General features: G+C 51.9%; 1 protein-coding gene across 3 annotated transcripts in view; it reads left to right on the top strand.

Moving 5' to 3' along the window:
- The first annotated feature begins 11,882 nt into the window (after positions 1-11,882).
- PUSL1 (pseudouridine synthase like 1) overlaps positions 11,883-27,030 on the top strand; it is an 81,362-nt gene continuing 66,214 nt past the window's right edge. For 2 of the 3 annotated variants that reach the window (XM_073656860.1, XM_073656858.1), the window contains exon 1: positions 23,559-23,703. In XM_073656860.1, coding sequence (XP_073512961.1) covers positions 23,645-23,703 — 59 coding nt within the window. In that variant the 5' untranslated portion in view covers positions 23,559-23,644. Of the gene's footprint in view, positions 12,010-23,558; positions 23,704-27,030 lie in introns of those variants that run through there. The other variant, XM_073656859.1, reaches the window with a different exon arrangement.

Here is a 27,030-nt window from a genome sequence, read left to right as displayed (position 1 = left end):
AGCACGATGTAGGGGCTGAGAGCCTGATTCCAGTGATGCGTCACTTATTAGGCTGTGCGTACTTGTTTAAAAAAAAAACAGTGTTTTATTAGCAGGAGATGATCACTACAGGACTAGGTGTCTTGTGCCTCCTGGTCCAACCCTGCCCCACCAGCTTTCCAGTTTTCTGCCTATGCACAGTGTACACAGAAAGCTGCCAATCAGTGTTGTGGTTGTTGAGTTATTCAGAGATCTGCAGCAGAGAAAACAGGGATTGTATCAAAATGACAGCATGCAGACCATGCTGTCAGATTACAAAGCAAAAGCCTGCTAACAGATTGCCTTCCCACCATGCTTTTACTGGCTGCTGTAAATCAATGATCCAGTCATCTACAAGTTCCATTGCATTAGGTGATAACGTCAGCACTGCCACCATCACCACAGGCCGTGTGCAGCGGTACCGGAAGCGCTTTCCTTAAGCAGTAGTAAGCACGCTCGTATATGTATGCGTGACTGACCAATTACTCCCATAATCCTCCACTACCTTTATTCCACATCTTCGCCTCCTTGCTCATCAAGCAGACGTTCTGCATTCCAGTCCACGTCATCGTTCCAAGATATGTAATACACAAAGAACGTGAAAGAGGGAACGAAACGACTCACATCAACTAAAGGGGAAGCATCTAGTAACAAGAAAAGCTTTAGGCTATGTGCACACAGTGGGTTTTTGTGCATAATTTCCAAAATCCTTTGCAAAAACAGCTTGAAAAAAAGTATTGAAAAAATCTAGTCATTGATTTCTATAAGAAATCCACTTTACTGTAAATATGAAAAAATTTTGGAGCATTTTTTTCCCTGAAGAGGTTTTAAAAATGCCTGGTGGAAAAAGGTACATGTCCCTTCCTTGAAAACCTCTCCAAAGTAGGCAATCAAAAGGCAGCCAAAAAAAATCATCAGGAAAGAAAAAAAAAACTCTTCCGAAAATCTGCAAAACCTCTCCAGGAAAATAAAAACTCCTCCAAAAAACTCCCCAAAAATATGAGAGTTTCCTGAAGCGGTTTCTGGATGAAAAAGTTGTTGATTTCGAAAGCTCAGGGTATGTGCATGTGACATCTTTTTCAGGGGGATTCGGCTCCGAAAAACAACTGAAAAAAATCCGACTAAATGCTTAAACGATCGAATGTTTGTATTTTTATGTAAAATTGTCTTGCTGTTCTTATGTTGCCTTTTGAGCGCCTTTTTAAATGCTTCAGGCTTCCAAAGAAACCAGGTGGCTGAAAGAAGTGGCCTGACCATTTTTCAGGCGCTTTCCGCTCTGAAGAAGCTCTGTATTTTATAATACAAGTCAGTGGGATGGATCAAAAAAATGCCCGTAAGACGCCCAGGTGTCTTTTGAGCGCCAGTGTTTTTGCTTCAAAAACTGCAAGTGTGGCGCCCCTGAGGGTTCGGTCGCCACAAAGGTACTGCATCTCACCCAGAGGTGTGGTATCTCACTCACAGGTAAGGAGGGAGTACAACTCGGGACCCTAACACCTGCATCCAACACATACCCGCAGTGGGGGCAGGGCGAGATTGCTCCTAAGGGAGAGCACAGTCCCGGGTCCCTAGCTGTTGGGAGGAGCTATGTAGTGGGTGTGGGTGGAGGACGTAGTTAGGGGAGCACATGAAAGGAAAGTATAAATAGAGAAGCTATCTTGTTCAGAGAGAGTAGAGAGTAGTGAGAGGGAACAGTCTGCAGAGAGAGGAGTTGGGAGCAGGAGCTCTGTAAGAGCTCTGCTCAGGTGGAAGGCCTGAGGAGAGGCCCAGGACTGAAGGAGAAGGAGAGAGGAGCAAGAAGGGCTCCAGGAACAGAAGGGACCCCAGGGGTACGGGCAGTGCTGGAGGCCACCCGTACGCCCGAATCTACCAGGAGGTGGAGGGGTCATGCCACACAAAGGGGACCGGTCCCTCAACTAGCAGAGGACTTTATGTCTCAACTAGAAACTGGAGGCTGCAGTATTTCAAGTCCTGCAGCCAACAGTCCATACCAGTCTCTCCAAGAAGGTAGCCATAGAGGACCCAGGGGACGGAACAGACGTCGCCCGACAAGGCCCGCGGGTACTGGATTGGGACACTAGGTATGAGGTGCAGGGAGATGGCCAGAGAGAGAACACACAGAAGGGGGTCCCGCTAAGTACTCCGGGGATATCTGAGGGTGGACTGAACTCCTCCCTGAGTAAGTGCAGCAGGACGAGGGAAGTTACACTGGTACCTGTAACTTGGACTGCAACAACCGTGAGTAAAGACACTGAGGACTGCACCCCACTGTCTCTGTGATTATTACCTGCGCCATCACCCCTGCACTACAACGCCCAGTATCACCTATAACATCTACAACATCTACACTGCCCTGGAGCTAAGCTCTACCTGTGGAGAGCCAAACCAACTCGACTGCATCAAACACCAGCTCCAGAGGTTCTGCACAGCAGCGTCGGCTCCATATAGCCGCATACCACAGGTGGCATCACGAACTTTGTACATAAAAACTATAAAATCCCCTTTTTACTGACCGCCCGCCCCAGAAGAACGGGCGCCATTATGTGCGAGCCAAAAGACAACAAGAAACCGCCTCCCATCATGGGACGGGTTCCAGAATGGCGCCAAAAGCGAGGCCCGCCCCGAGCAGCAGTGACCATGTATGTGGATGTGTCCATCAAGCTGGGGGGGCCACCCCAAGGTGTGGCCGACAGCAAGTTGCCATGGAACCGCCCCCGAAAGGGGAGAGGAGAGAAGAAACCTGGGAGACAGGGCGGAGTCTCCAGGAGCCCAGACAGACCGCACCCAGAGGGCAAGATGGAGAGTCAGGAGCCAGCTCCCATCCGTGGTCTGCAACAAGCGGCAAGGCTTCTCACCTTGGAGGAGGCCATGGCAGAGCTATCCCTGGAGGATACTGAATTCCTCCAGGCGGAAATCCAGGAGCTGGGCCGGAGAATGGAGAAGGCTCAGCAGGACGCCATTGCCGGCTGGAAAAAGGAGCTGCTGGAAAAGCTGATGATCCGGCAGCAGCCAGCGCTGCACTCCACCAGCAGCGTCCCAGCCCTGGAGGAGCCTGAACGGAGCCAGGAGGCAGAGGACGGCACAAGCGCGGCCGCGGGAGCAGGTAAGGAGAGACTCCCTGTCCCGGCGCTGAGAGTGCTAGCCTGCTCCTGGGCTCCCTGGCGGAACCTCCGATCCCGGGCGCCTGCTCCACCATCCTACTCCCGGGCCCCCTGGCGGAACCTCCAACCCCGGGCGCCTGCTCTGCCAATCTGCTCCCTGGTCTCCAGGCGGAATCTCCCGTCCCGGGCACCTGCTTCACTGACTGGCTCCCAGACCCCCTGGCGGAAACCCCGATTCCAGGCGCTTGCTCCGCCGACATGCTCCTGGGCTCCCTACCGGTGCCACCTGCCCCCGCACCCGAGTGGGTCTATGGAAACACCACCTACGACTGGTCAACCAGATATGAGGACCAGCAAGGACCCCCGCTAACACCTGCACCAGCACCCCCCGGTTACCTGCCCAAGAGGAGAGGAGTTCCGGTGGGATAACCGGGAAGGGGACCTCATGGGGTTCCCGTGGGAGACGCAGGCCCAGGCCCTCCGGAGGGAAGAGCACTGCAGGAGGGAGCTCCTGCAGTTGGAGCGGGAGCATCACGACCGGCAGGTGCGGTGGGAACAGATGGAGGACCGGAACATGGCGGCCAAAACCCGGTCCCGCAAAGCGAGAGCTGCCACCCGTAGTACCCGTCTGGAGGGGATAGTGGCAAGTTCGTTCTGGACGCCGGGTGGGGCTTTGTGAGGGAGCCGCACACCGATCGAGACGTATTCGTAAACCGGCGGGATGTAGAACCCCACCTCCAACAGGGGCATCCCGGCCGAGACCTTTACCCCTACGTCACATTTACCCATCACAAGGGGGAACGCGGCTGGTATATCAAGTGGCGAAAAGGAGAGACATGCCCCTGCAGTGCGAGGCTGAAGACCCGGCTGGGTCAGCCTGCAGGAACCAAGAGTTCCCCCGGAGAGAGCACCCCTATTAAACTGTTTAATCTAAAGAAACTGTCTATAGTTACCTGGAAGGGTACAACCCTGCCAGTTTAAAAAGTTAATTTGTGTGCCTTTAAAAGTTTGTGTTTGTATACTTACCCGGTAAGGGTAAAAGGACTATCAGGTTATGGACAGTGAATAACCAAAGAACTTTTATCTGTACATAGTTGCACTTCTTAAAGTGCCCCTTATTGGTTTTATATATACAAAGCTGACCTCAGAACAAAAACCCGTTTGGCGTGGCCGAAGACGTGGTCCAACACCTGGATCATCTATGCCCTGCAGCCACGCCCAGGGCCTACGTTGAGGGTTTTCAGGCAGGTCCCTCATGTTCACTGAATAGCGCCTTATTAAAGAGAATGGACACCCGGTTGCAGATCGTGCTGTAACCTGTTGAAAAATGTTTTATGAGAAAAATGTTTTATAAGTATAAAGAAAGATGTTTTTTAAAAAGTCTCATAATGTTTTGATAAAAACGTAACCAGTAACGTTCAAGAAAAAGTGTCTCCCATAAAGGGAAGAAATGTTATGTTTATGATCTTATATTCGAATGCATTCTAAAAATTGCATGTCTTTAAAATACCCTGTTTTTACTCTGTTCCAGCCCGCGGACGTGCTGTGTTTTACCGGGGGGGGGGGTGGCGCCCCTGAGGGTTCGGTCGCCACAGAGGTACTGCATCTCACCCAGAGGTGTGGTATCTCACTCTCAGGTAAGGAGGGAGTACTGCCCTGGACCCTAACACCTGCATCCAACACATACCCGCAGTGGGGGCAGGGCGAGATTGCTCCTGAGGGAGAGCACAGTCCCGGGTCCCTAGCTGTTGGGAGGAGCTATGTAGTGGGTGTTGGTGGAGGACGTAGTTAGGGGAGCACATGAAAGGAAGGTATAAATAGAGAAGCCATCTTGTTCAGAGAGAGTAGAGAGTAGTGAGAGGGAACAGTCTGCAGAGAGAGGAGTTGGGAGCAGGAGCTCTGTAGGAGCTCTGCTCAAGAGGAGGGCCTGAGGAGAGGCCCAGGACTGAAGGAGAAGGAGAGAGGAGCAAGAAGGGCTCCAGGAACGAGCAAGGGACCCCAGGGGTATGTGCAGTGCTGGAGGCCACCCGTACGCCCGAATCTACCAGGAGGTGGAAAGGTCAGGCCACACAAAGGGGAGCGGTCCCTCAACTAGCGGAGGACTTTATGTCTCCACTAGAAACCCGGAGGCTGCAGTATTTCAAGTCCTAAAATTAAATAGAAACAAATGAAGTATTAAAGGTTGGTGCAAAAGTATATAACAACTTTATTAGTACAAAACATACATGTAAAATCTATAGGTACAAAGAATGTGTGTGACGGAGTAGAGATAAAGAAAAGCAGCAAGGGCACAAAGAGGTAGAAAAAACAATATGGAAATTATCAAGATGAATTGAACTTGATGTCAAGTAAAGTATAAGGGGGAGGACAGGGACAATAAAACCTAAAAAGACAAGTATCAGACAATGTTGTGGAGCTTAGTGCCCCATCTCCTAGTAAAACAAGACCACAATTAGGGCTTCAATGCCCCTCTCGTAAGCCTACAACATATTGGTGTGGCTATGTAGTCTCAAAACAAATCCCCATACATGCCCAATCTATATCCACCAAATCATTACCTCTAGGAGTAAAGATGCGCCCCACCAGGTGGTAAGGAAGGCTAGTGCCTCTTCCCTACCGACGCACGTTTCGCAGGGAACACGTCCAGCTTTCTCAAGGGAAGGTGAGAGAATGCGCTGCAAGGACCTTAGAAATACCCATGTGATCGGTCATGTGGGAGGTCACATGATCCGATCACATCCAATGATCGTGCATAGGCGGCGCATGCGCGCGTCACACGGCAGGTCCTGCACTGCAGTCCGGCAATCAGCAGTGAGACGACGGGCGCACGCGCACAACAGGATCACAGGAGGGTAAATAAACCAGACCCAAAATAGACCCTAGATGGAAACCAAATTCAATAAAATATCATAAGAGGAAACATCAATTTCTACATAACAAGAGATGGACCCATAAAACAACAATGTAATATGATGAAGTTATTCATAACGTAGAAAAAAATCTCCATATAGAGACATCACAAGGGTACCACCCTAACGGAAAGGTCGATAACTGTAACGGGTCTGGGAGGTGGAACCACAGAGCAACTATACAAAGGGGCAGTCCTTGTAAGGAAGCGGGTGACACCCAGGGAAGGCGGGCAGGTAGTCACGGCAAGTGACAGGGACAGTCTCTGGGTAGACGGGCAGGTAGTCACGGCAAGTGACAGGGACAGTCTCTGGGTAGACGGGCAGGTAGTCACGGCAAGTGACAGGGACAGTCTTTGGGTAGAAGGACAGCAGGCAGGTGGCTGGTGAGCGCTCCCAGGTGAGCGGGCGAGAGTCTCTGGACAGGCAGGTGGTCACGGCAAGTGACGGCAGAACCTCCAGGTAGACTAGCAGACAGGTAGCAGGTGGACGCTCCCAGCTGAGCGGGCAAGAGTCTCTGGACAGGCAGGTGGTCACGGCAAGTGACGGCAGAGCCTCCAGGTAGACTAGCAGACAGGTAGCAGGTGGACGCTCCCAGGTGAGCGGGCAAGAGTCTCTGGACAGGCAGGTGGTCACGGCAAGTGACGGCAGAGCCTCCAGGTAGGCTAGCAGGCAGGTAGCAGGTGAGTGCTCCCAGGTGAGCGGGCAGGCTGGTCCATAGACAGACTGACAGGTGTAGGGAGGCAGACCGTCGGACCGCAGGCTTGCAAGCAGGTAAGCGGATATCAGGCAGGTATCAAGCAGGAATCTGGCAGGTGACTGGCAGGTAACAGGCAGGAATCTGGCAGGTGACTGGCAGGTAACAGGCAGGAATCTGGCAGGTGACTAACAGGTAACAGGCAGGAATCTGGCAGGTGACTGGCAGGTAACTGTCACGGGTGTGTCGCCACGAAGATCGTCGCGACTACACAGCCTGACTTCTCGCAGCTGAGTTTTTGGTGCTTTGTGTTTTGGTAGTGAGGGAGTTAATTCTCTCCCTCTGTGCTTGACGAGGCTCAGCCTCGCCCAGCTGCAGTTAATGCTGCTCGATTGGGATTCCTTCAAATACCTGCTGGTCTGATAGGGAAGTTGTCGGTGAAAGCATTTCTTGCAGACCTTCAGAGCGGATCGTGGTTTGGTGGAGTTCGGAGCGAAGAGTATACGGTGTGGTTTCTTCCCTTCCTCCCTTTATCATTTATCTCCTAACCTGTTGTTGTTCCCTCTGTAATTGTGGTGTGAGTTTTTGTATGCAAGGTGGTTTTTGGTTTTCCCCTTGTACTGTCTCGTTTGTTTAGTACTGTGTTTGGGCATTTTCTATCCTGTTCCCCATTGTTGTGATCGGGGTCCTTCTCAGGACTAGATTACAGAGGTTCAGGGATATTCAGGAGTTTAGGGTTACGCTGGTGGCCTGGACCTCTGTACCATTAACAGTACCTCCAGGTTGAGGGATTAGTCAGGGCCCCCGTTTAGGGTCAGCTCAGGCCCCTGACCTCCTGTACGTTGAGACAGCGTGACATTTTCACCGACCGACACAAAAAAAAAAAATTCTCTCCAGCCACCATGGATTCAGTAGCCAGTCTAGCTCGGCAGTTGCAGAGTTTGTCCATGGAGCTGGCGGACGTTAAGTCCAAGGTTTTGTATCCCCAGGAGCAAGCTGGACCAGAACCTAAAGTAGCTCTCCCTGACAGGTTCACTGGGGGGTGGGACAAGTTTTTTGTTTTCCGTGAGGCATGCATGTTGTACTTTCGGCTGCGGCCTCGGTCATCGGGGAGTGAGGAGCAAAGGGTGGGAATTGTCATCTCGCTCCTACAAGGGGACCCACAATCTTGGGCGTTCTCTCTTCCCCCGGGCTCCCCGGCTCTCCAGTCAGTGGATAGGTTCTTCGCTGCTCTGGGACTCGTATATGATGACCCGGATCGGATCTCCCTTGCTGAATCTAAGTTACGTAGGATCCACCAGGGAGATCGTCCGGTGGAAGAATTCTGTTCGGAGTTCCGTAGGTGGGCCACGGACACCCAGTGGAATGACCCGGCTCTTAGGAGCCAGTTTTGTCAAGGGTTATCTGACAAATTAAAGGATGTGTTGGCACAGTATGATCCTCCCGCCTCACTGGAAGCCGCTATGGCCCTTGCTATTCGCATTGACAGACGGCTTCGGGAGAGGTGCGGGATAACTCCGTTCCCTGTGATGACTCCACCTCCTACAAGGTCCCCTCATATGGAGGTTCCCCTGGTCAGTCCTGAGGAGCCTATGCAGTTAGGAGGGACATCATTCCGGGGGAGGGGACCGGCGGTGCGCCACAAGACTGGAAGGTGCTTCTTCTGTGGGAGAAAGGGACATTTTATTGGGGGGTGTCCATCCCGTCCTTTGCAGAGTAAAGAGTCGTCAGAAAACTGTTGATCCCAGGTTGTGTGGTGGACGGCAATCTGGGAGTAGGTATTTCGTCCCTAGGTTCATCTCAGTTTCTCGTGCCGGCGGAGGTGGTGGTGGGTACGAGAACTGAGAGGATATCTGTTCTTCTAGATAGTGGGGCCAGGGCTAATCTGGTGGACGCTCGGTTTGCCCGGGTTCAAGGTATGCTATTGAATATGTTGGCTAAACCCATCCCCATATTTTCGATCGACGCCAGGCCTCTCGGTCATGGAAGTTTTTTGCAAGTGGTGCATAATGTAAATCTTCAAGTGGGGGCGATACATAAAGAACTGTTGTCTTGTTACGTGTTGGAGGGTCTTCCCACTCCTATTGTGTTGGGCCTTCCTTGGTTAACTAAGCATAATCCGGTTATTAATTGGCAATCCAGGGAGATAAGCCAATGGAGTGAATTCTGTAATAAAAACTGCATGAATACGGTCATCGGTGCTGTCACTCCTAGGGTCTTACCTCCATTTCTGGCGGACTTTGAGGATGTATTCTCGGAGAAAGGGTGTCAGGAACTACCTCCTCATCGCGTGTATGACTGTTCTGTAAAATTGCTTCCTGGGGCCAATTTACCTAAATCTAGGTTGTATAACCTATCTGGTCCGGAAAGGCAGGCCATGAAGGATTATATTTCAGAGAATCTGGCTAAGGAGCATATTAGACCTTCATCTTCCCCGGTAGCCGCGGGGTTCTTCTTTGTGAAGAAGAAAGATGGAGGCCTACGCCCTTGCCTGGATTTCCGTGAACTTAATCGGATTACGGTCCGAGATCCGTATCCACTCCCACTTATCCCCGATCTCTTTAATCAGATCGTGAGCGCCAAGTGGTTCTCTAAGTTGGATCTCAGGGGGGCGTACAATCTGATTAGGATGAAGGAGGGGGATGAGTGGAAGACTGCGTTTAACACTCCGGAGGGGCATTATGAGAACCTTGTCATGCCATTTGGTCTGACTAATGCCCCGGCGGTGTTCCAACACTTTGTTAATGACATTTTTCGCCGCCTGGTGGGTCAATTTGTGGTCATATATCTGGATGACATCTTAATTTACTCGCCTGATCTTGTGTCTCATCAGGAGCATGTTAGGCAGGTGTTACAGATCTTGCGGGATAATAAACTGTACGCCAAATGGGAGAAGTGTGTGTTCGCCATACAGGAACTCCAGTTTTTAGGATTCCTGGTGTCAGCGTCCGGTTTTCGTATGGACCCAGGGAAAGTGCGGGCAGTTCTGGAGTGGGATCTGCCAGAGAATCTTAAGGCACTACAACGTTTCCTGGGGTTTGCTAATTATTACCGGAAATTCATTCGTAATTTCTCATCCATGGTTAAACCTCTCACAGACATGACAAAAAAGGGGACGGATTTTTCTAGGTGGTCTGACAAGGCTTGTCAAGCATTCTACTCCTTGAAAAAATGTTTTGCCTCGGCACCCATGCTCATTCAACCTGATGCGTCACAGCCGTTCATTGTTGAGGTAGACGTTTCTGAGGTAGGGGTGGGAGCAGTTTTATCACAAGGTTCGTCTCCTGGTAAGTGGCGTCCGTGCGCTTTTTTCTCCAAAAAATTGTCGTCCGCTGAGAGGAATTACGATGTCGGCAATAGGGAACTCTTGGCCATTAAGTTAGCGTTTGAAGAGTGGCGCCATTTTTTGGAGGGGGCAGTCCATCCGGTCACCGTTATCACCGATCACAAGAACCTGCTATATCTGGAGTCCGCAAAACGTCTGAATCCCAGACAAGCCAGGTGGTCATTGTTTTTTACCAGGTTTAATTTTGTCATTACATATCGTCCTAGGTCAAAAAATGTGAAGGCGGATGCCTTATCTCGTAGTTTCCCTGGGGCCGGGAATACGGATGATCCGGTTCCTATCCTTCAAGAGGGGGTGGTGGTGTCGGCAGTATGCTCTGAGCTTGAGGAGGAGGTATTGGAGGCTCAGGGGGACGCCATTGTTGGACCTCCAGGGAGACTGTTTGTTCCATAACTCAGCTTTGGCAGGACACCCAGGAAGTAAAGCAACTGTGGATCTCCTCTCGCGTCGGTTTTGGTGGCCTAACTTACATAAGGAGGTGGTAACTTTTGTTGCGTCCTGTGGGGTTTGTGCGCGCTCTAAGACCCCACATACCCGTCCGTCTGGGGCCCTCTTACCTTTGAAGATCCCGGAGCGTCCTTGGACTCATCTGTCTATGGACTTTATTACGGACCTCCCGCCGTCCTCGGGTAAAACGGTCATACTCGTTGTAGTAGACAGGTTCAGCAAGATGGCACATTTTATCGCTCTTCCTGCTCTTCCTAATGCTAAAACTCTTGCGCAGGTGTTCATTGGAGAGATTGTGAGGCTTCACGGGGTACCCTCCGATGTGGTGTCGGATCGGGGGTCTCAGTTTGTGTCCAAATTCTGGAAGGCTTTTTGTATTCGGCGGGGGATGCATTTATCGTTCTCATCGGCTTTTCATCCTCAGACCAATGGTCAGACAGAACGTCTGAACCAGAGTTTGGAGACATATCTCCGGTGTTTTGTGTCAGAGAACCAGGAGGACTGGGCTTCTTTCTTACCTCTGGCGGAGTTTGCTCTTAATAATAGGCGGAGCGAATCCACTGGTAAGTCCCCGTTTTTTGGGGCATATGGTTTTCACCCCCAGTTTTGTACTTTCAGTAGAGGGGGCTCTTCGGGGGTTCCTGAGGAGGAACGATTTTCGTCATCACTCGCTTCAGTGTGGAGAGGGGTACTGAATAATCTGTGTACTATGGGGAACCGATACAAACGTATGGCTGATAGGAGGAGAGTGTCTGGTCTGGACCTAAGTGTGAACGATCGGGTATGGTTGTCTACTAAGAATATAAAACTCAAGGTTCCCTCCTGGAAACTGGGTCCCAGGTTCATCGGGCCGTACAGGATCAGTTCTATAATTAATCCGGTGGCATTCCGTCTTGACCTCCCCCCTACATTTAAAATTCATAACGTGTTCCACAGATCTTTGCTTAAGAGGTATGTGGCGCCAATGATACCGTCACCTTTACCTCCTCCTCCAGTGGTGGTCAATGGAAATTTGGAGTTTCAGGTATCGAAAGTCATCGATTCACATTTTAGTCGCCAGTCCCTTCAGTACCTGGTTCATTGGAAAGGGTATGGTCCTGAGGAGAGAATGTGGGTTCCTGCGTCAGATATTAACGCAGACCGGTTAATTCGGGCCTTCCACACGACTCACCTGGATAAACCTGGCCCTGAGGGTCCGGAGGCCCCTCGTAGAAGGGGGGGTACTGTCACGGGTGTGTCGTCACGAAGATCGTCGCGACTACACAGCCTGACTTCTCGCAGCTGAGTTTTTGGTGCTTTGTGTTTTGGTAGTGAGGGAGTTAATTCTCTCCCTCTGTGCTTGACGAGGCTCAGCCTCGCCCAGCTTCAGTTAATGCTGCTGGATTGGGATTCCTTCAAATACCTGCTGGTCTGATAGGGAAGTTGTCGGTGAAAGCATTTCTTGCAGACCTTCAGAGCGGATCGTGGTTTGGTGGAGTTCGGAGCGAAGAGTATACGGTGTGGTTTCTTCCCTTCCTCCCTTTATCATTTATCTCCTAACCTGTTGTTGTTCCCTCTGTAATTGTGGTGTGAGTTTTTGTATGCAAGATGGTTTTTGGTTTTCCCCTTGTACTGTCTCGTTTGTTTAGTACTGTGTTTGGGCATTTTCTATCCTGTTCCCCATTGTTGTGATCGGGGTCCTTCTCAGGACTAGATTACAGAGGTTCAGGGATATTCAGGAGTTTAGGGTTACGCTGGCGGCCTGGACCTCTGTACCATTAACAGTACCTCCAGGTTGAGGGATTAGTCAGGGTGTAACGGGTCTGGGAGGCGGAACCTCTGAGCTACTATACAAGGGGGCGGTCCTTGTAAGGGAGCGGGTGGCGACCAGGCAGGCAGTCACAGCAGGTGACCGGGACAGTCTCTAGAAGAACGGGCAGGAGGTCACGGCAAGTGACCGGGGCAGTCTCTGGATGAACGGGCAGATGGTCACGGCAAGTGACCGGGGCAGTCTCTGGGTGAACGGGCAGATGGTCACGGCAAGTGACCGGGGCAGTCTCTGGGTGAACGGGCAGATGGTCACGGCAAGTGACCGGGGCAGTCTCTGGGTAAAGGGTTGGTACGACCTGTGGCGGCTGATGGTAGATGTGAGCTCCCAGGTGAGCAAGCGAGAGTCTCTGGATAAACGGGTGGTCACAGCATGTGACGGTGGAGCCTCCAGGAAGACCAACAGACAGGCGGCAGATGAGCGCTCCCAGGTGAGCGGGCAGAAGTCTCTGGACAGGCGGGTGGTCACAGCACGTGACAGCAGAGCCTCCAGGTAGGCTAGCAGACAGGCAGCAGATGAGCGCTCCCAGGTGAGCGGGCAGGAGTCACTGGACAGGCAGGTGGTCACAGCACGTAACGGCGGAGCCTCCAGGTAGGCTAGCAGGCAGGTAGCAGATGTGCGCTCCCAGGTGAGCGGGCAAGCTGGTCCATAGACAGACTGACAAGAGTTGGAAGGCAGACCGTCGGACCTCAGGCTAGCAGGCAGGTAGCAGGATATCAGGCAGGAATTAGACAGCAGACTGGCAGGAATCTGGCAGGTAACTGGCAACGGGACCTGAGGGCTGAAGCAGAGTAGTGAACAGTGCTACAACATTGCTCGAGCACCTCCATTTTGGAGGAGGTGCCTTTTATATGGGAGGTCCTCCGGCAATTGGCCGGGGACTCCTTAGGACGGCGCGCGCGGTCCCTTTAAGAGAGGGGGAGCGCGCGCGCGCCCTAAGCACACTGCCGGGGAAGGAGCGCGTGCCGGAAGCAGCGGGGAGAGCAGCGCTGGAGGACGCCGCACCAGGAGCGGGGAGGTGAGAGGGACGGCGTCTCTGCCTAGAACGGGGCAGAGACGCCGATGCTACAGTACCCCCCCCCTTTAGGCCCCCTCTTTTTTTGGCCAGAAAGAAATTTCTCAAGGAGAAGCGGGGCGTTGATGTTCTCCCTGGGTTCCCAAGTTCTCTCCTCAGGACCAAACCCCTTCCAATCTACCAGAAAAAAGGTTTTTCCTCTTACCCTCTTGGAGGCCAGAATACTCTCTACCTCAAAGATGTCATCAGCGGAAACCGGAGCAGGAGGGGCACCTGGATTTTTGGAAAAAAAGTTAAAGACAACGGGTTTGAGGAGAGATACGTGGAAGGAGTTGGGGATCCGTAGGGTGGCCGGGAGTTTTAATTTGTAGGCCACAGGGTTAATTTGCCTGAGGACTTCGAAGGGGCTGATGAATCGAGGACCCAACTTGTAGGAGGGTACTTTGAGCCGCACATGTTTGGATGAGAGCCAAACCAGTAGAAAATTCGCTGACAAGAGACTCCGCAGCAGGGTTGTCCACAGAAACGGAGACAGGAAGTGGAATCCGGGGATGTTGGCCACCGACTATAAAGAACGGGGATTTGGAAGAGGACTCGCTCTCATGGTTGTTATAAGAGAACTCGGCCCATGGTAGGAGATCCACCCAGTCCGAGTGGTGAGCATCAACGAAGTGCCGGAGGTAGCTGGACAAGATCTGATTGATCCGCTCCACTTGACCATTGGACTGAGGGTGGTAAGCGGAGGAGAAATCCAGGGTAATGTCCAGCAGCTTACATGTGGCTCTCCAGAAGCGAGAGGTGAACTGAACCCCACGATCCGACACGATGTGGAGGGGCAGACCATGGAGACGGAAGATGTGGCGGATAAAGTCTTTAGCCAGCTCGGGTGCAGACGGAAGACCAGGCAGGGGAATGAAGTGGGTCATCTTAGAAAAACGGTCAGCGACAACCCAAATGACAGTGCAACCGGCAGAAACTGGAAGGTCGGTGATAAAGTCCATAGCGATGTGTTGCCAAGGAGCAGCAGGTACGGGAAGGGGCAGGAGATGGCCGGCAGGTAGATGTCGGGGAACTTTGTTACGGGCACAGGATGAACAGGCCGCGACGAAGTCTACCACGTCCTTACGCAGGGTAGGCCACCAGTAATGCCGGGTAATAAGTTGGAAGGTCTTCTTTTGGCCAGCATGGCCAGCTAGTTTAGAAGAATGTCCCCAGCGAAGAACCCTCTCCCGATCTGGCACAGCTACGAACGTCTTACCGGGTGGAAGACGAGTCAGATCCAAGGGGGCCACATTCATCACCTTGGAGGAGTCGATGATGTGCGTAGGTTCCTCCTCTTGATCGGAGGACAGGAAGGACCGGGACAAGGCATCAGCTTTGACGTTCTTGTCCGCCGGACGGAAATGAAGAATGAAGTCGAAGCGGGCAAAAAACAACGACCACCGGGCCTGGCGAGGATTGAGTCTCTGGGCATTTTGGAGATATGCCAGGTTTTTGTGATCCGTGTAGATAATTACCGGGTAGAGAGCCCCTTCAAGCAGATAGCGCCACTCTCCCAGTGCCAATTTGATGGCTAGCAATTCCCGGTCTCCAATGGAGTAGTTGCGCTCCGACGAGGAGAAGATTTTGGAGAAGAAGCCGCACGTTACCATTCTCCCAGTAGAAGACTTCTGGGTGAGCACCGCTCCGGCCCCGGAAGAGGAGGCATCAACCTCCAGGTAGAATTGTTTATTACAGTTCGGACGGTGCAGGACGGGAGCAGAGGCGAAGGCTTTCTTTAGGGAAAGGAAGGCCTCCTCGGCTTCAGGCGACCATGTTCTGGGGTTAGCACCCTTATGGGTAAGTGCAGATATGGGAGCAGTCCGAGACGAGAAGTGTGGGATGAAAAGACGATAATAATTAGCGAAGCCCAGGAATCGCTGTATCGCCTTCAAACCTTCAGGACGAGGCCATTTTAGAACGGAAGAGAGCTTCTCGGGATCCATTTGCAGACCTGTTTGGGAGATGACATAGCCCAAGAACGGAAGGGAGGTCTGATCGAAGAGGCACTTCTCGTATTTGGCGTAAAGGTGGTTCTGCCGAAGCCTAAGCAGGACCTGACGAACATCCCTCCGGTGTGTGGGGAGATCCGGAGAGAAGACCAAGATATCGTCCAGGTATACCACTACGCAGGAGTACAGGAGGTCACGGAAGATGTCGTTGACTAGTTCCTGAAAGACCGCGGGAGCATTACAGAGACCGAAGGGCATCACAAGGTACTCGTAGTGACCGTCCCGGGTATTGAATGCCGTCTTCCACTCGTCTCCTTGACGGATACGGACCAGATTATACGCTCCTCGTAGATCCAGCTTGGAGAAGATCCTGGCGCCCTTGAGACGGTCAAACAATTCGGAGATGAGTGGCAGGGGATATTTGTTTTTTACCGTGATGAGATTGAGTCCTCTGTAGTCAATACAGGGACGTAGCGAGCCGTCTTTCTTTTTGACAAAGAAGAATCCGGCTCCAGCCGGGGAGGTAGATTTTCGGATAAATCCCCTAGCCAGATTCTCTTCAATGTACTCAGACATGGCTCAGGTCTCGGCTGCAGACAACGGGTAGATACGCCCACGGGGAGGAGTGGTGCCAGGTACCAGGTCGATCGGGCAATCGTATGGCCTATGGGGTGGCAACGTCTCAGCTTCCTTCTTACCGAAGACGTCCGCATAGGGCCAGTAGGAAGCCGGGAGACCAGGTAAGTTAGCTGGAGTAGGCTGAGGGCGAAGTGGACGGACCGGGACCAGGCAGGTCCTATGGCAGTCAGGACCCCATCGGAGTACTTCACCGGACCTCCAGTTCAATACGGGTTCATGTGTCTGGAGCCAAGGTAGACCTAGCAACAGGGAGTGAGAAAGTCCGGACAGCACATGGAATGAGATCTCCTCAGAGTGCAGCATTCCCACCTGCAGGGTTATGGGTTCGGTGACGAGCAGGATGGTCTCCGAGAGAAGTCTTCCATCCACGGAGGCGACTGACAATGGTTCAGCCAGGGACTTGGTGGGAATATGGTATCTCTCTACCAGAGACTGGGAGATGAGGTTTCCAGCAGCTCCAGAATCCAGATGGGCGAGTTCAAAGAGACGGTTTTCTCCCCAAGCAATAGAGACCGGTAAGGTCAGAGACGGAGAGGGCTTACTTTTGTCTAGGACGACCTCTCCGAGTGGTCCTAGACACTGGCGTTTCCCGGCTTTTCCGGGCAGGAACGGATGAAGTGCTTCATACTGCCACAATAGAAACAGCTTCCCTCGGCTCGGCGAGATTCTTGGCGAGAACCGACCATCTTGGTCTGGTCGACCTGCATAGGCTCAGGAGAGTGTAGCTGAGGAGAGACGGAGGGAGTGACGGGTTTCTGAAAAGTAGGAGCTAGACGTGGAAACCTCCTCTCACGGGTGACCTCTTTGGCACGCTCCTGGAACCGCAGGTCAATCCGGGTGGCAAGAGTTATTAGGTCATCGAGAGTGGTAGGAATATCCCGACCGGCAAGTTCATCTTTTATATGGCCGGACAGACCCTCCCAGAAGACGGAAACCAGAGCGTCATTATCCCAGGCCAGCTCCGAGGCAAGGGTACGGAACCGTATGGCATATTGGCCCACGGTGAGACTTCCCTGACGGAGGCGTAGCAGAGATGATGCGGATGAGGTCTTCCGTCCGGGTTCGTCGAAGACTTTCCGGAAAGCCGTGAGAAAGGCAGGCAAGTCGGACACCAGGGGGTCTCCTCTCTCCCATAGAGGATTAGCCAGGCCAGGGCCTCTCCGGTGAGATGGGACATGATGAAGGCAATTTTGGCCCTGTCGGAGTTAAACTGGTGAGACAGGAGTTCAAAGTGCAGGGTGCACTGATTTATGAAGCCCCGAGCCTGGGCGGAGTCGCCTCCGAAACGAGGAGGTGCAGAAAGCCGGGGTCCGGGGTAGGATACCATGTTATTAGTGGGCAGTGGAGCTGCCGGATTGCGAGTCATGGCACTGGCGGTGGTTGCAGGCAGAGCAGTCAGAGTGTCCAGGCGAGAATTGACATTCCGCAGGTGACCCAGGATGGACTCCTGTTGGGACCTCTGACGGGACAGTTCATGACACAGGTCCGAGAGCGAGGGAGCTTGGGGGCCACCGGGTTCCATGGCCCGAGCAAACTGTAACGGGTCTGGGAGGCGGAACCTCTGAGCTACTATACAAGGGGGCGGTCCTTGTAAGGGAGCGGGTGGCGACCAGGCAGGAAGTCACAGCAGGTGACCAGGACAGTCTCTAGAAGAATGGGCAGGAGGTCACGGCAAGTGACCGGGGCAGTCTCTGGATGAACGGGCAGATGGTCACGGCAAGTGACCGGGGCAGTCTCTGGGTGAACGGGCAGATGGTCACGGCAAGTGACCGGGGCAGTCTCTGGGTGAACGGGCAGATGGTCACGGCAAGTGACCGGGGCAGTCTCTGGGTAAAGGGTTGGTACGACCTGTGGCGGCTGATGGTAGACTTGAGCTCCCAGGTGAGCAGGCGAGAGTCTCTGGATAAACGGGTGGTCACAGCATGTGACGGCGGAGCCTCCAGGAAGACCAACAGACAGGCGGCAGATGAGCGCTCCCAGGTGAGCGGGCAGAAGTCTCTGGACAGGCGGGTGGTCACAGCACGTGACAGCAGAGCCTCCAGGTAGGCTAGCAGACAGGCAGCAGATGAGCGCTCCCAGGTGAGCGGGCAGGAGTCACTGGACAGGCAGGTGGTCACAGCACGTGACGGCGGAGCCTCCAGGTAGGCTAGCAGGCAGGTAGCAGATGTGCGCTCCCAGGTGAGCGGGCAAGCTGGTCCATAGACAGACTGACAAGAGTTGGAAGGCAGACCGTCGGACCTCAGGCTAGCAGGCAGGTAGCAGGATATCAGGCAGGAATTAGACAGCAGACTGGCAGGAATCTGGCAGGTAACTGGCAACGGGACCTGAGGGCTGAAGCAGAGTAGTGAACAGTGCTACAACATTGCTCGGGCACCTCCATTTTGGAGGAGGTGCCTTTTATATGGGAGGTCCTCCGGCAATTGGCCGGGGACTCCTTAGGACGGCGCGCGCGGTCCCTTTAAGAGAGGGGGAGCGCGCGCGCGCCCTAAGCACACTGCCGGGGAAGGAGCGCGTGCCGGAAGCAGCGGGGAGAGCAGCGCTGGAGGACGCCGCGCCAGGAGCGGGGAGGTGAGAGGGACGGCGTCTCTGCCTAGAACGGGGCAGAGACGCCGATGCTACACAGGGCCCCCGTTTAGGGTCAGCTCAGGCCCCTGACCTCCTGTACGTTGAGACAGCGTGACAGTAACAAGCAGGAATCTGGCAGGTGACTGGCAGGTAACAAGCAGGAATCTGGCAGGTGACTGGCAGGTAACTGGTAACGGGACCTGAGGGCTGAAGCAGAGTGAAGGCTTTGCAACAACATTGCTCGGGCACCTCCATCTTGGAGGAGGTGCCTTATATATGGAGAGGTCCTCCGGCCATTGGCCGGGGACTCCTTAGGGCGGCGCGCGCGGCCCCTTTAAGAGAGGGGGAGCGCGCGCGTGCGCGCCCTAAGCACAGTGACCGGGGAGGAGCACGCGCTGCCAGCAGAGCGGGAGGAAGACGCCGGGCACGGAGCGGAGAGGGGAACAGCGTCCCTGCCTAGCAGGAGGCAGGGACGCCGACGCTACAATATCCCATCACAGTGGGGTGATTTATTCAAACGAAATTGATGATGTAGAGACATGTTTTCACATTGGTCTATTCTGGAATAGTTCAAATCTAAGTGCATAGAAAAATTAGAAGAAAAAGAGAAAAAAATTTTAGAATACAGACAACGCAACATAATAGAATAAAAAACACAAATATACTGCACCAGAAAAAAACAACTGGCCGTAGGTTAAAAAATAACACAAATAAAAAGAAATTAATTACTAATAAAAATTGATTAATCCCATTTGATAACAATAAGACAGGAGAAGGAGACGCATTAGTGGCAACCATGGAAATCAAAGAAACGAGGCAAAACTTAAAGATTCATTTAGTCCCTTAGGGGCCATTGTGTCCAGTATTGTAATCCATCTAGCCTCTCGCTGAGCTAATCTCTGTTTGATGTTGCCACCCCTGGCACCGAGATGGACAACTTCAATGCCCCTCACAGATAAAGATCTAGCGTCGCAGTTATGAAACTGCCAAAAGTGCCGGGGAAGTGTCTTGAGCTCAAAAGGGTCTGGCGCTTGTCTGGCTGCGGTAATGTCCCTGATATGCTCGCGGACCCCGACTCTGAGTTCCCTCGAAGTGAGTCCAATGTAAATGAGGGAACACTTACAGGTAGCATAATATATTACATTGGAAGTTCCGCAGGATATCCACTGACGGATTTTAAATTGGCGGTCCCCTGTAGCAGAGTCAAAGGTACGGGAGTGTAGGACATTGGCGCAAGCCAGTGACCACATGGAAAACATCCTGTAGTTGGTTGGGAAGAAGATAAAAATGTATTATTGGCCGGAACGTAATGACTCCGGACTATAATGTCTCTTAGGCTTCTGGCTCTCCTAGGAGTCATCGACGGGTATTGACCCAAAGATGTAGCTAAGGACGGTTCGGTCCGAAGTATTGGCAAGTGTTTCCTTAAGATGGTTCGCATATTATCCCACTGGGAATTGTACGTAGATATAAAACGTATCAAGTCCTGACTTGACTTAGGTTGTCTATTATTGTTATATAGGAGATCAGTACGAGATGTTGCTTTGGCTCTGTTATAACCTTTTTTAATAGACCGCCGGCTGTAACCACGTTGTTCGAACCTAGTTCGAAGGTCAGCAGCTTGGACTTCAAAACTTTGGGGTGAGGAACAGATCCGCCTAATCCTCAGGTACTGTCCCACCGGCCCCCAACGTAGCTGGATCATGGGCTGAGGAAGCATGAATTAATGAATTAACCGCTGTTGGCTTTCGATGGACGTCAGTCTGAATGGCAAATTGTGAGTCAACCCTCAGTCCTACGTCCAGAAAGTCCATTTTGGTAGCATGGAATTTATAAGTTAAGCGGATATTCATGCTATTACCATTTAATCCATCCATGAACTTCCCGAGCTGCTGCGCTGTACCCTTCCACAGGAACAGGACATCATCGATGTACCTGTACCAGCACAGCACATGGTTGGTGGCCCATGCGCCCCCGTCACCCAAGAGGGATCTCTCCCAGGACCCCAGGAAGAGATTGGCATACGAGGGCGCAGTCCTGCAACCAACAGTCCATACCAGTCTCTCCAAAAAGGTAGCCATAGAGGACCCAGGGGACGGAACAGACGTCGCCCAACAAGGCCCGCGGGTACCGGATTGGGACACTAGGTATGAGGTGCAGGGAAACGGCCAGAGAGAGAACACACAGAAGGGGGTCCCGCTAAGTACTCCGGAGATATCTGAGGGTGGACTGAACCTCTCCCTGAGTAAGTGCAGCACGACGAGGGAAGTTACACTGGTACCTGTAACTTGGACTGCAACAACTGTGAGTAAAGACCCTGAGGACTGCACCCCACTGTCTCTGTGATTATTACCTGCGCCATCACCCCTGCACTACAACGCCCAGCATCACCTATAACATCTGCAACATCTACACTGCCCTGGAGCTAAGCTCTGCCTGTGGAGAGCTGAACCAACCCTGCTGCACCAACATCAGCTCCAGAGGTTCTGCACAGCAGCGGCGGCTCCATATAGTCGCATACCACAGGTGGCGTCACGAACTTTGTACATAAAAACTATAAAATCCCCTTTTTACTGACCGCCCTGAGTCACGGACCGGGTCACCGCCACTGTGACATCACCCCTAGCAACGACCGGCCCGGCACCGAGTACCCCACGGCCCAGGGGGTGCGTCACAAGCAAATATAGTAAAAAAAATTCAGAAAACGGCAGTTAAAAATGTCCCCAAAAGAATGGAAAAGCACTTAAAAAGGTCAAAAATGTCGAAAAAATACTGAAAACACCCCTCCCATCGCACTGAAATAGACACTTTAGGAAAACAAACACCGACGTTTCCTGTAGAATTTTCATCTTGAAAAGCTCAGTGGGTTCACCCGCCTGAAAAAGACGTTGTGTGAACATACCCTTAGTCTGGAATCTGAATGAATAACCGCTGCAAAAGGTGAACATAGTGCGCAGCAATGTGAAAAGTACTTGCTGTGCCCATGTTCAGTCATTTGTTATTTTAACTGCTTCAGGGTTTGGAGACCGTGAAACCTTTAAAAAAGTAGCACGCTCAATGTGCGGGCAGCTTCCATTTGACTTGATATACAAATAAGACTGAAGAGCTATTTGTAGATCTAAAGCCTCTGTCACTCCAGCTCTATTCCCTGCCCAGCACTGCCACCTCTTGCTTGACTGACGACTCCTTTGCCTGACGTCACACAGCGTAGAGACTAGCAGGAGGAGGCGACGCTGGGTGGGGAATAGAGCTGGAGTGACAGAGGCTTCAGATCTCCGAGTAGGTTTCACGATCGCTTTGGGTCCCAGCAACCAGCAAGTTATCCCTTATTCTCTGGATAGGAAATATTTTATTTTTTTTTCAATTCTTTAAAGGTTTGAGAAAAAGTGTCCTAACATTCTTAATTGACGGTATATGCAAACTTTTACTAAAACAGACATGCAAGAGAGCAAATAGGTCTTCTCTAAATTGTAACCATCATTTCTATTTTTTTCCCATAAATTAATAATACACATAAGATATATTACAAAGTTTTTTATTTTTATCAGAGAGATCCACTTCTTTCTCCTCTTGGACCGATCATTCACACTCAATTCATGGGTAAAATCTGTCTTCAGTGAATATAGACTTTCCCGTTACTGAGATAGGAGATGACACTAGGTGCTTATAAAGTTCTATGGAGAACTGTAACTGTCATTTCAAGAGAACTTGCAGCAGAATGTCAGTGTCTTCCTTTAGCTCCTCCTTCCATAGAATTTTAAAAGCACCAACTGTCATCTCCTATCTCAGTAATGGGAAAATCTGTCTTCACTGAACACAGATTTTACCCATGAATTGAGAGTGACTGACCAGTCCGGGAGGAGAAAGAAGTGGATTTCTCTGATAATGTCTATTACAAAGTTGCTTATTTTCATGTGTACTTTTATATTCAAATGAATGGGAGTGGAACTGCAGTATATAATTGATGGAGCTGTGCAGCTCCGCAACTGATCTCATCTGGACAGCAATGGGAAAGCTGATTGGCTGTTGCAACCCCACACATCTGATATTAATGACCAGTGGCGTAACTTGAAGCTTATGGGTCTCAATGCAAGAGCTTCAAAGGGGCCTCAATTATTTCAAGTCTTTAATAGAATTGGTCTTTTAATATAGGCTAAAGGGACTTTTTGGTCCCCCTAGGCTCCAGGGCCTGGGTGTGATTGCAACTCCTGCATCTATTATAATTACGCCACTGTTGGTGACCATCAATGTAAAAGTAGTGGACAACCCCTTTAAGCATTTCATACTGTAACTATAAAAGGGTCACTCCTGCTATGTACTGGGGGCTGTGCAGCTCATCCCATTCCATTTTATGGATCATGCTTTTATGCCTCCGGTGAAGTGCATTCACATGACACGGATCCTACGTGTGTCTATGTGCATGATTCCTAGCTCCTATTCATTTTCACAAGTGCAATAACAACCATTTTCTAGTTGCACCTCCAAACATAGTGTAATCCCAGTTCACAATGGTAAAAAAAAACTGCAGCAAAAAAAAAAATACAACTCTCCCATCATATATTGACTCTTTACAAAGTTGTTAACTATAGTTTTGCTCTGCAGAATACACTATTGGTTTTTCACCCACACAAGAAGATGAGATTGCTAAACCACGTGGTCATATTATGTAGTAGGACAGTAAATAGGACATTACATTACTAGCTGATATATCGCAGCTCAACAGCAACGCAAACACCTTGCACCAGCACATCTATCAGTTCTTACACTCAGGCGCTACACAGGACAGCCCCGCGTCTACTCTGACGTCATAATAGAGCGGCGGTTTCTACACAAGCCCCTGAAACCGCTCCATCTCTTACCACGTAAGAAATCAAACAACAAATTCTTACCGAAAACAGAGACAAGCGGCGCCAGCACGTAATAGTACATCTACATAGTAAAGTGTTTAGGTTGTGGATGGAGTATAAAAGAGAAGTGAGGGCGCATTGGTTGGTGGATAATGGTGGAGGGCGGTCAGGCAGCTATGGGCAGCCCTCGGGGTCCTTGTGATCGTCCCATGCTGTCAGCGCTGGACCGCTGCAGGCTGTGCATTGGGGAATGCTGTGATCACACACAATGGGCTCTAATAAAGTTCGGTATCTGATATTCTTCCAGTATTTTGGAACGAAGTACAGGTCAGTGTGATGGATGTGCTGCATACACAGGACAGGGCTCATGGCAGGAGAAGACGAGGTTGTATTATGGCTGACCCTTACTGATCATGGGTCATGCCTCAGAACCTCCACTCCTTAAAGGGGCAGTCCGCTTCTGGACAACCCCTCGTGGATCGCTCCATTTCAATAACAAAACAAAATTGCATTTTGAGGCTAAGGCTATGTTCACACTTTGAGTTTCTGGTGCATTTTTTTTTTCAGCATTTTTTTATGTAAATTTTAAGCTTCTTTTACAGTATCAGCAAAAGCTATGAGATTTCAGACATCTCATGCACACACATTGTTTTTTTTTTCCCTGACTGAATTGGAAAACTGCTGTGTTTTTCTAAACTGCAGCATGTCCCTTCTTTCAGTGTTTTTTTCACCCATAGAAAGCAACGAGTAAGTGCAAAAACTCAGGTATCAGATTTTGCTGCGTTTTTGATGCCAAAACTTTAAGGAAGTTGCATCATCTTTTTTTGGGGGGCACTAAACTTTATCAGCAGGCACAATAGACAAAATGCAGCAAAACCTGCTTTTTTAAGCTGGTTCTTAACTGCCAAGAGAGCAGGTTTTACCTGCAGAAAAAAATACAGCAAAAACGCAACGTGTGAACATAGCCTAAGTGCCCACAATGAGTAGGGGTATAGTGGGAAGGCTCCTGATGTACCCAACACTGTTCACCACTACATTTCACAGAAAAGGATCAGAAATCTCGCTGTAACCAGAGTTCTGTTTGCTGTACAATTTTTAAAACTCCAGAAAAAGAAATTTAGAAAGACACGCGTCGGTGCTGTGGCCACCTCCCCATTTCTGACAGCCATTGTCAGTGCCCCAAATTTGAGATGGTTCCAGTGGTGGGACCCGCACCTAGCAGAAATTTATGGCATATCTTGTCAATATGTCTGGTTCTGACTTGGGATCTAAGATTAAAGGGGTTGTCCAAGCATCTAGTATTGACAACCTAACATCAATATCAGAATGGTGGGGGTGTCGTACCCCAACTGACCTGATATTGATGAAATCTACTGAGATTAGGTCATCAATATTAGATGCCTAGATAACCGGGAATACGTCAGCAGGTTTTTGCTATGTAATCTGAGAGTATACACGGTGGGATTTGAACCCACCAAAACTGTAGGAAAAATTGTGTGCAGTGGAGAGACCACTTCATGTTGCGTAGTTCCTATTTGAAGCCTGGAGATGTGGCTGGGCCGGCACATATGTGTCTGGCAGGACATGTGAGAACTCTCAGATCTGCCTATCTGTCCCGTACGCCTGATCTCGCTGATAGATGTTATCTCAGCTTGTTGGCAGATACATTACACTACCATGATCTCGGCTCCGCACATGATTATACAGGAAAACCTCAGCTCTATTTATGTGCCTGTAATGGCAGAAGCTTTTACCTTAGGAAGACTAAAAAAAAATCAAAAGTGACCTGACAAATCGGACCCTCCCCTGCTGTCACAATGACCCGCCCCCCTGCTGTCACAATGACCCGCCCCCCTGCTGTCACAATGACCCGCCCCCCTGCTGTCACAATGACCCGCCCCCTGCTGTCACAATGACCCTCCCCCCTGCTGTCACAATGACCCTCCCCCCTGCTGTCACAATGACCCTCCCCCCTGCTGTCACAATGACCCGCCCCCCTGCTGTCACAATGACCCTCCCCCCTGCTGTCACAATGACCCGCCCCCCTGCTGTCACAATGACCCTCCCCCCTGCTGTCACAATGACCCTCCCCCCTGCTGTCACAATGACCCGCCCCCCTGCTGTCACAATGACCCGCCCCCCTGCTGTCACAATGACCCTCCCCCCTGCTGTCACAATGACCCGCCCCCCTGCTGTCACAATGACCCGCCCCCCTGCTGTCACAATGACCCGCCCCCCTGCTGTCACAATGACCCTCCCCCCTGCTGTCACAATGACCCGCCCCCCTGCTGTCACAATGACCCTCCCCCCTGCTGTCACAATGACCCTCCCCCCTGCTGTCACAATGACCCGCCCCCCTGCTGTCACAATGACCCGCCCCCCTGCTGTCACAATGACCCGCCCCCCTGCTGTCACAATGACCCTCCCCCCTGCTGTCACAATGACCCGCCCCCCTGCTGTCACAATGACCCTCCCCCCTGCTGTCACAATGACCCTCCCCCCTGCTGTCACAATGACCCTCCCCCCTGCTGTCACAATGACCCGCCCCCCTGCTGTCACAATGACCCTCCCCCCTGCTGTCACAATGACCCGCCCCCCTGCTGTCACAATGACCCTCCCCCCTGCTGTCACAATGACCCGCCCCCCTGCTGTCACAATGACCCTCCCCCCTGCTGTCACAATGACCCTCCCCCCTGCTGTCACAATGACCCGCCCCCCTGCTGTCACAATGACCCGCCCCCCTGCTGTCACAATGACCCGCCCCCTGCTGTCACAATGACCCTCCCCCCTGCTGTCACAATGACCCTCCCCCCTGCTGTCACAATGACCCGCCCCCCTGCTGTCACAATGACCCGCCCCCCTGCTGTCACAATGACCCTCCCCCCTGCTGTCACAATGACCCGCCCCCCTGCTGTCACAATGACCCTCCCCCCTGCTGTCACAATGACCCGCCCCCCTGCTGTCACAATGACCCTCCCCCCTGCTGTCACAATGACCCGCCCCCCTGCTGTCACAATGACCCGCCCCCCTGCTGTCACAATGACCCGCCCCCCTGCTGTCACAATGACCCGCCCCCCTGCTGTCACAATGACCCGCCCCCCTGCTGTCACAATGACCCGCCCCCCTGCTGTCACAATGACCCGCCCCCCTGCTGTCACAATGACCCGCCCCCCTGCTGTCACAATGACCCGCCCCCCTGCTGTCACAATGACCCGCCCCCCTGCTGTCACAATGACCCGCCCCCCTGCTGTCACAATGACCCGCCCCCCTGCTGTCACAATGACCCGCCCCCCTGCTGTCACAATGACCCGCCCCCTGCTGTCACAATGACCCGCCCCCCTGCTGTCACAATGACCCGCCCCCTTGCTGTCACAATGACCCGCCCCCTTGCTGTCACAATGACCCGCCCCCTTGCTGTCACAATGACCCGCCCCCTTGCTGTCACAATGACCCGCCCCCTTGCTGTCACAATGACCCGCCCCCTTGCTGTCACAATGACCCGCCCCCTTGCTGTCACAATGACCCGCCCCCTTGCTGTCACAATGACCCGCCCCCTTGCTGTCACAATGACCCGCCCCCTTGCTGTCACAATGACCCGCCCCCTTGCTGTCACAATGACCCGCCCCCTGCTGTCACAGTGATACCCGCCCCCTG

This window comes from Phyllobates terribilis, unplaced genomic scaffold (assembly GCF_046119375.1).
Source record: "Phyllobates terribilis strain yellow unplaced genomic scaffold, ASM4611937v1 Scaffold_12__6_contigs__length_324123572, whole genome shotgun sequence".
Lineage (NCBI taxonomy): Eukaryota > Metazoa > Chordata > Amphibia > Anura > Dendrobatidae > Phyllobates > Phyllobates terribilis.
This window is presented reverse-complemented; position numbering and strand designations above follow the sequence as displayed.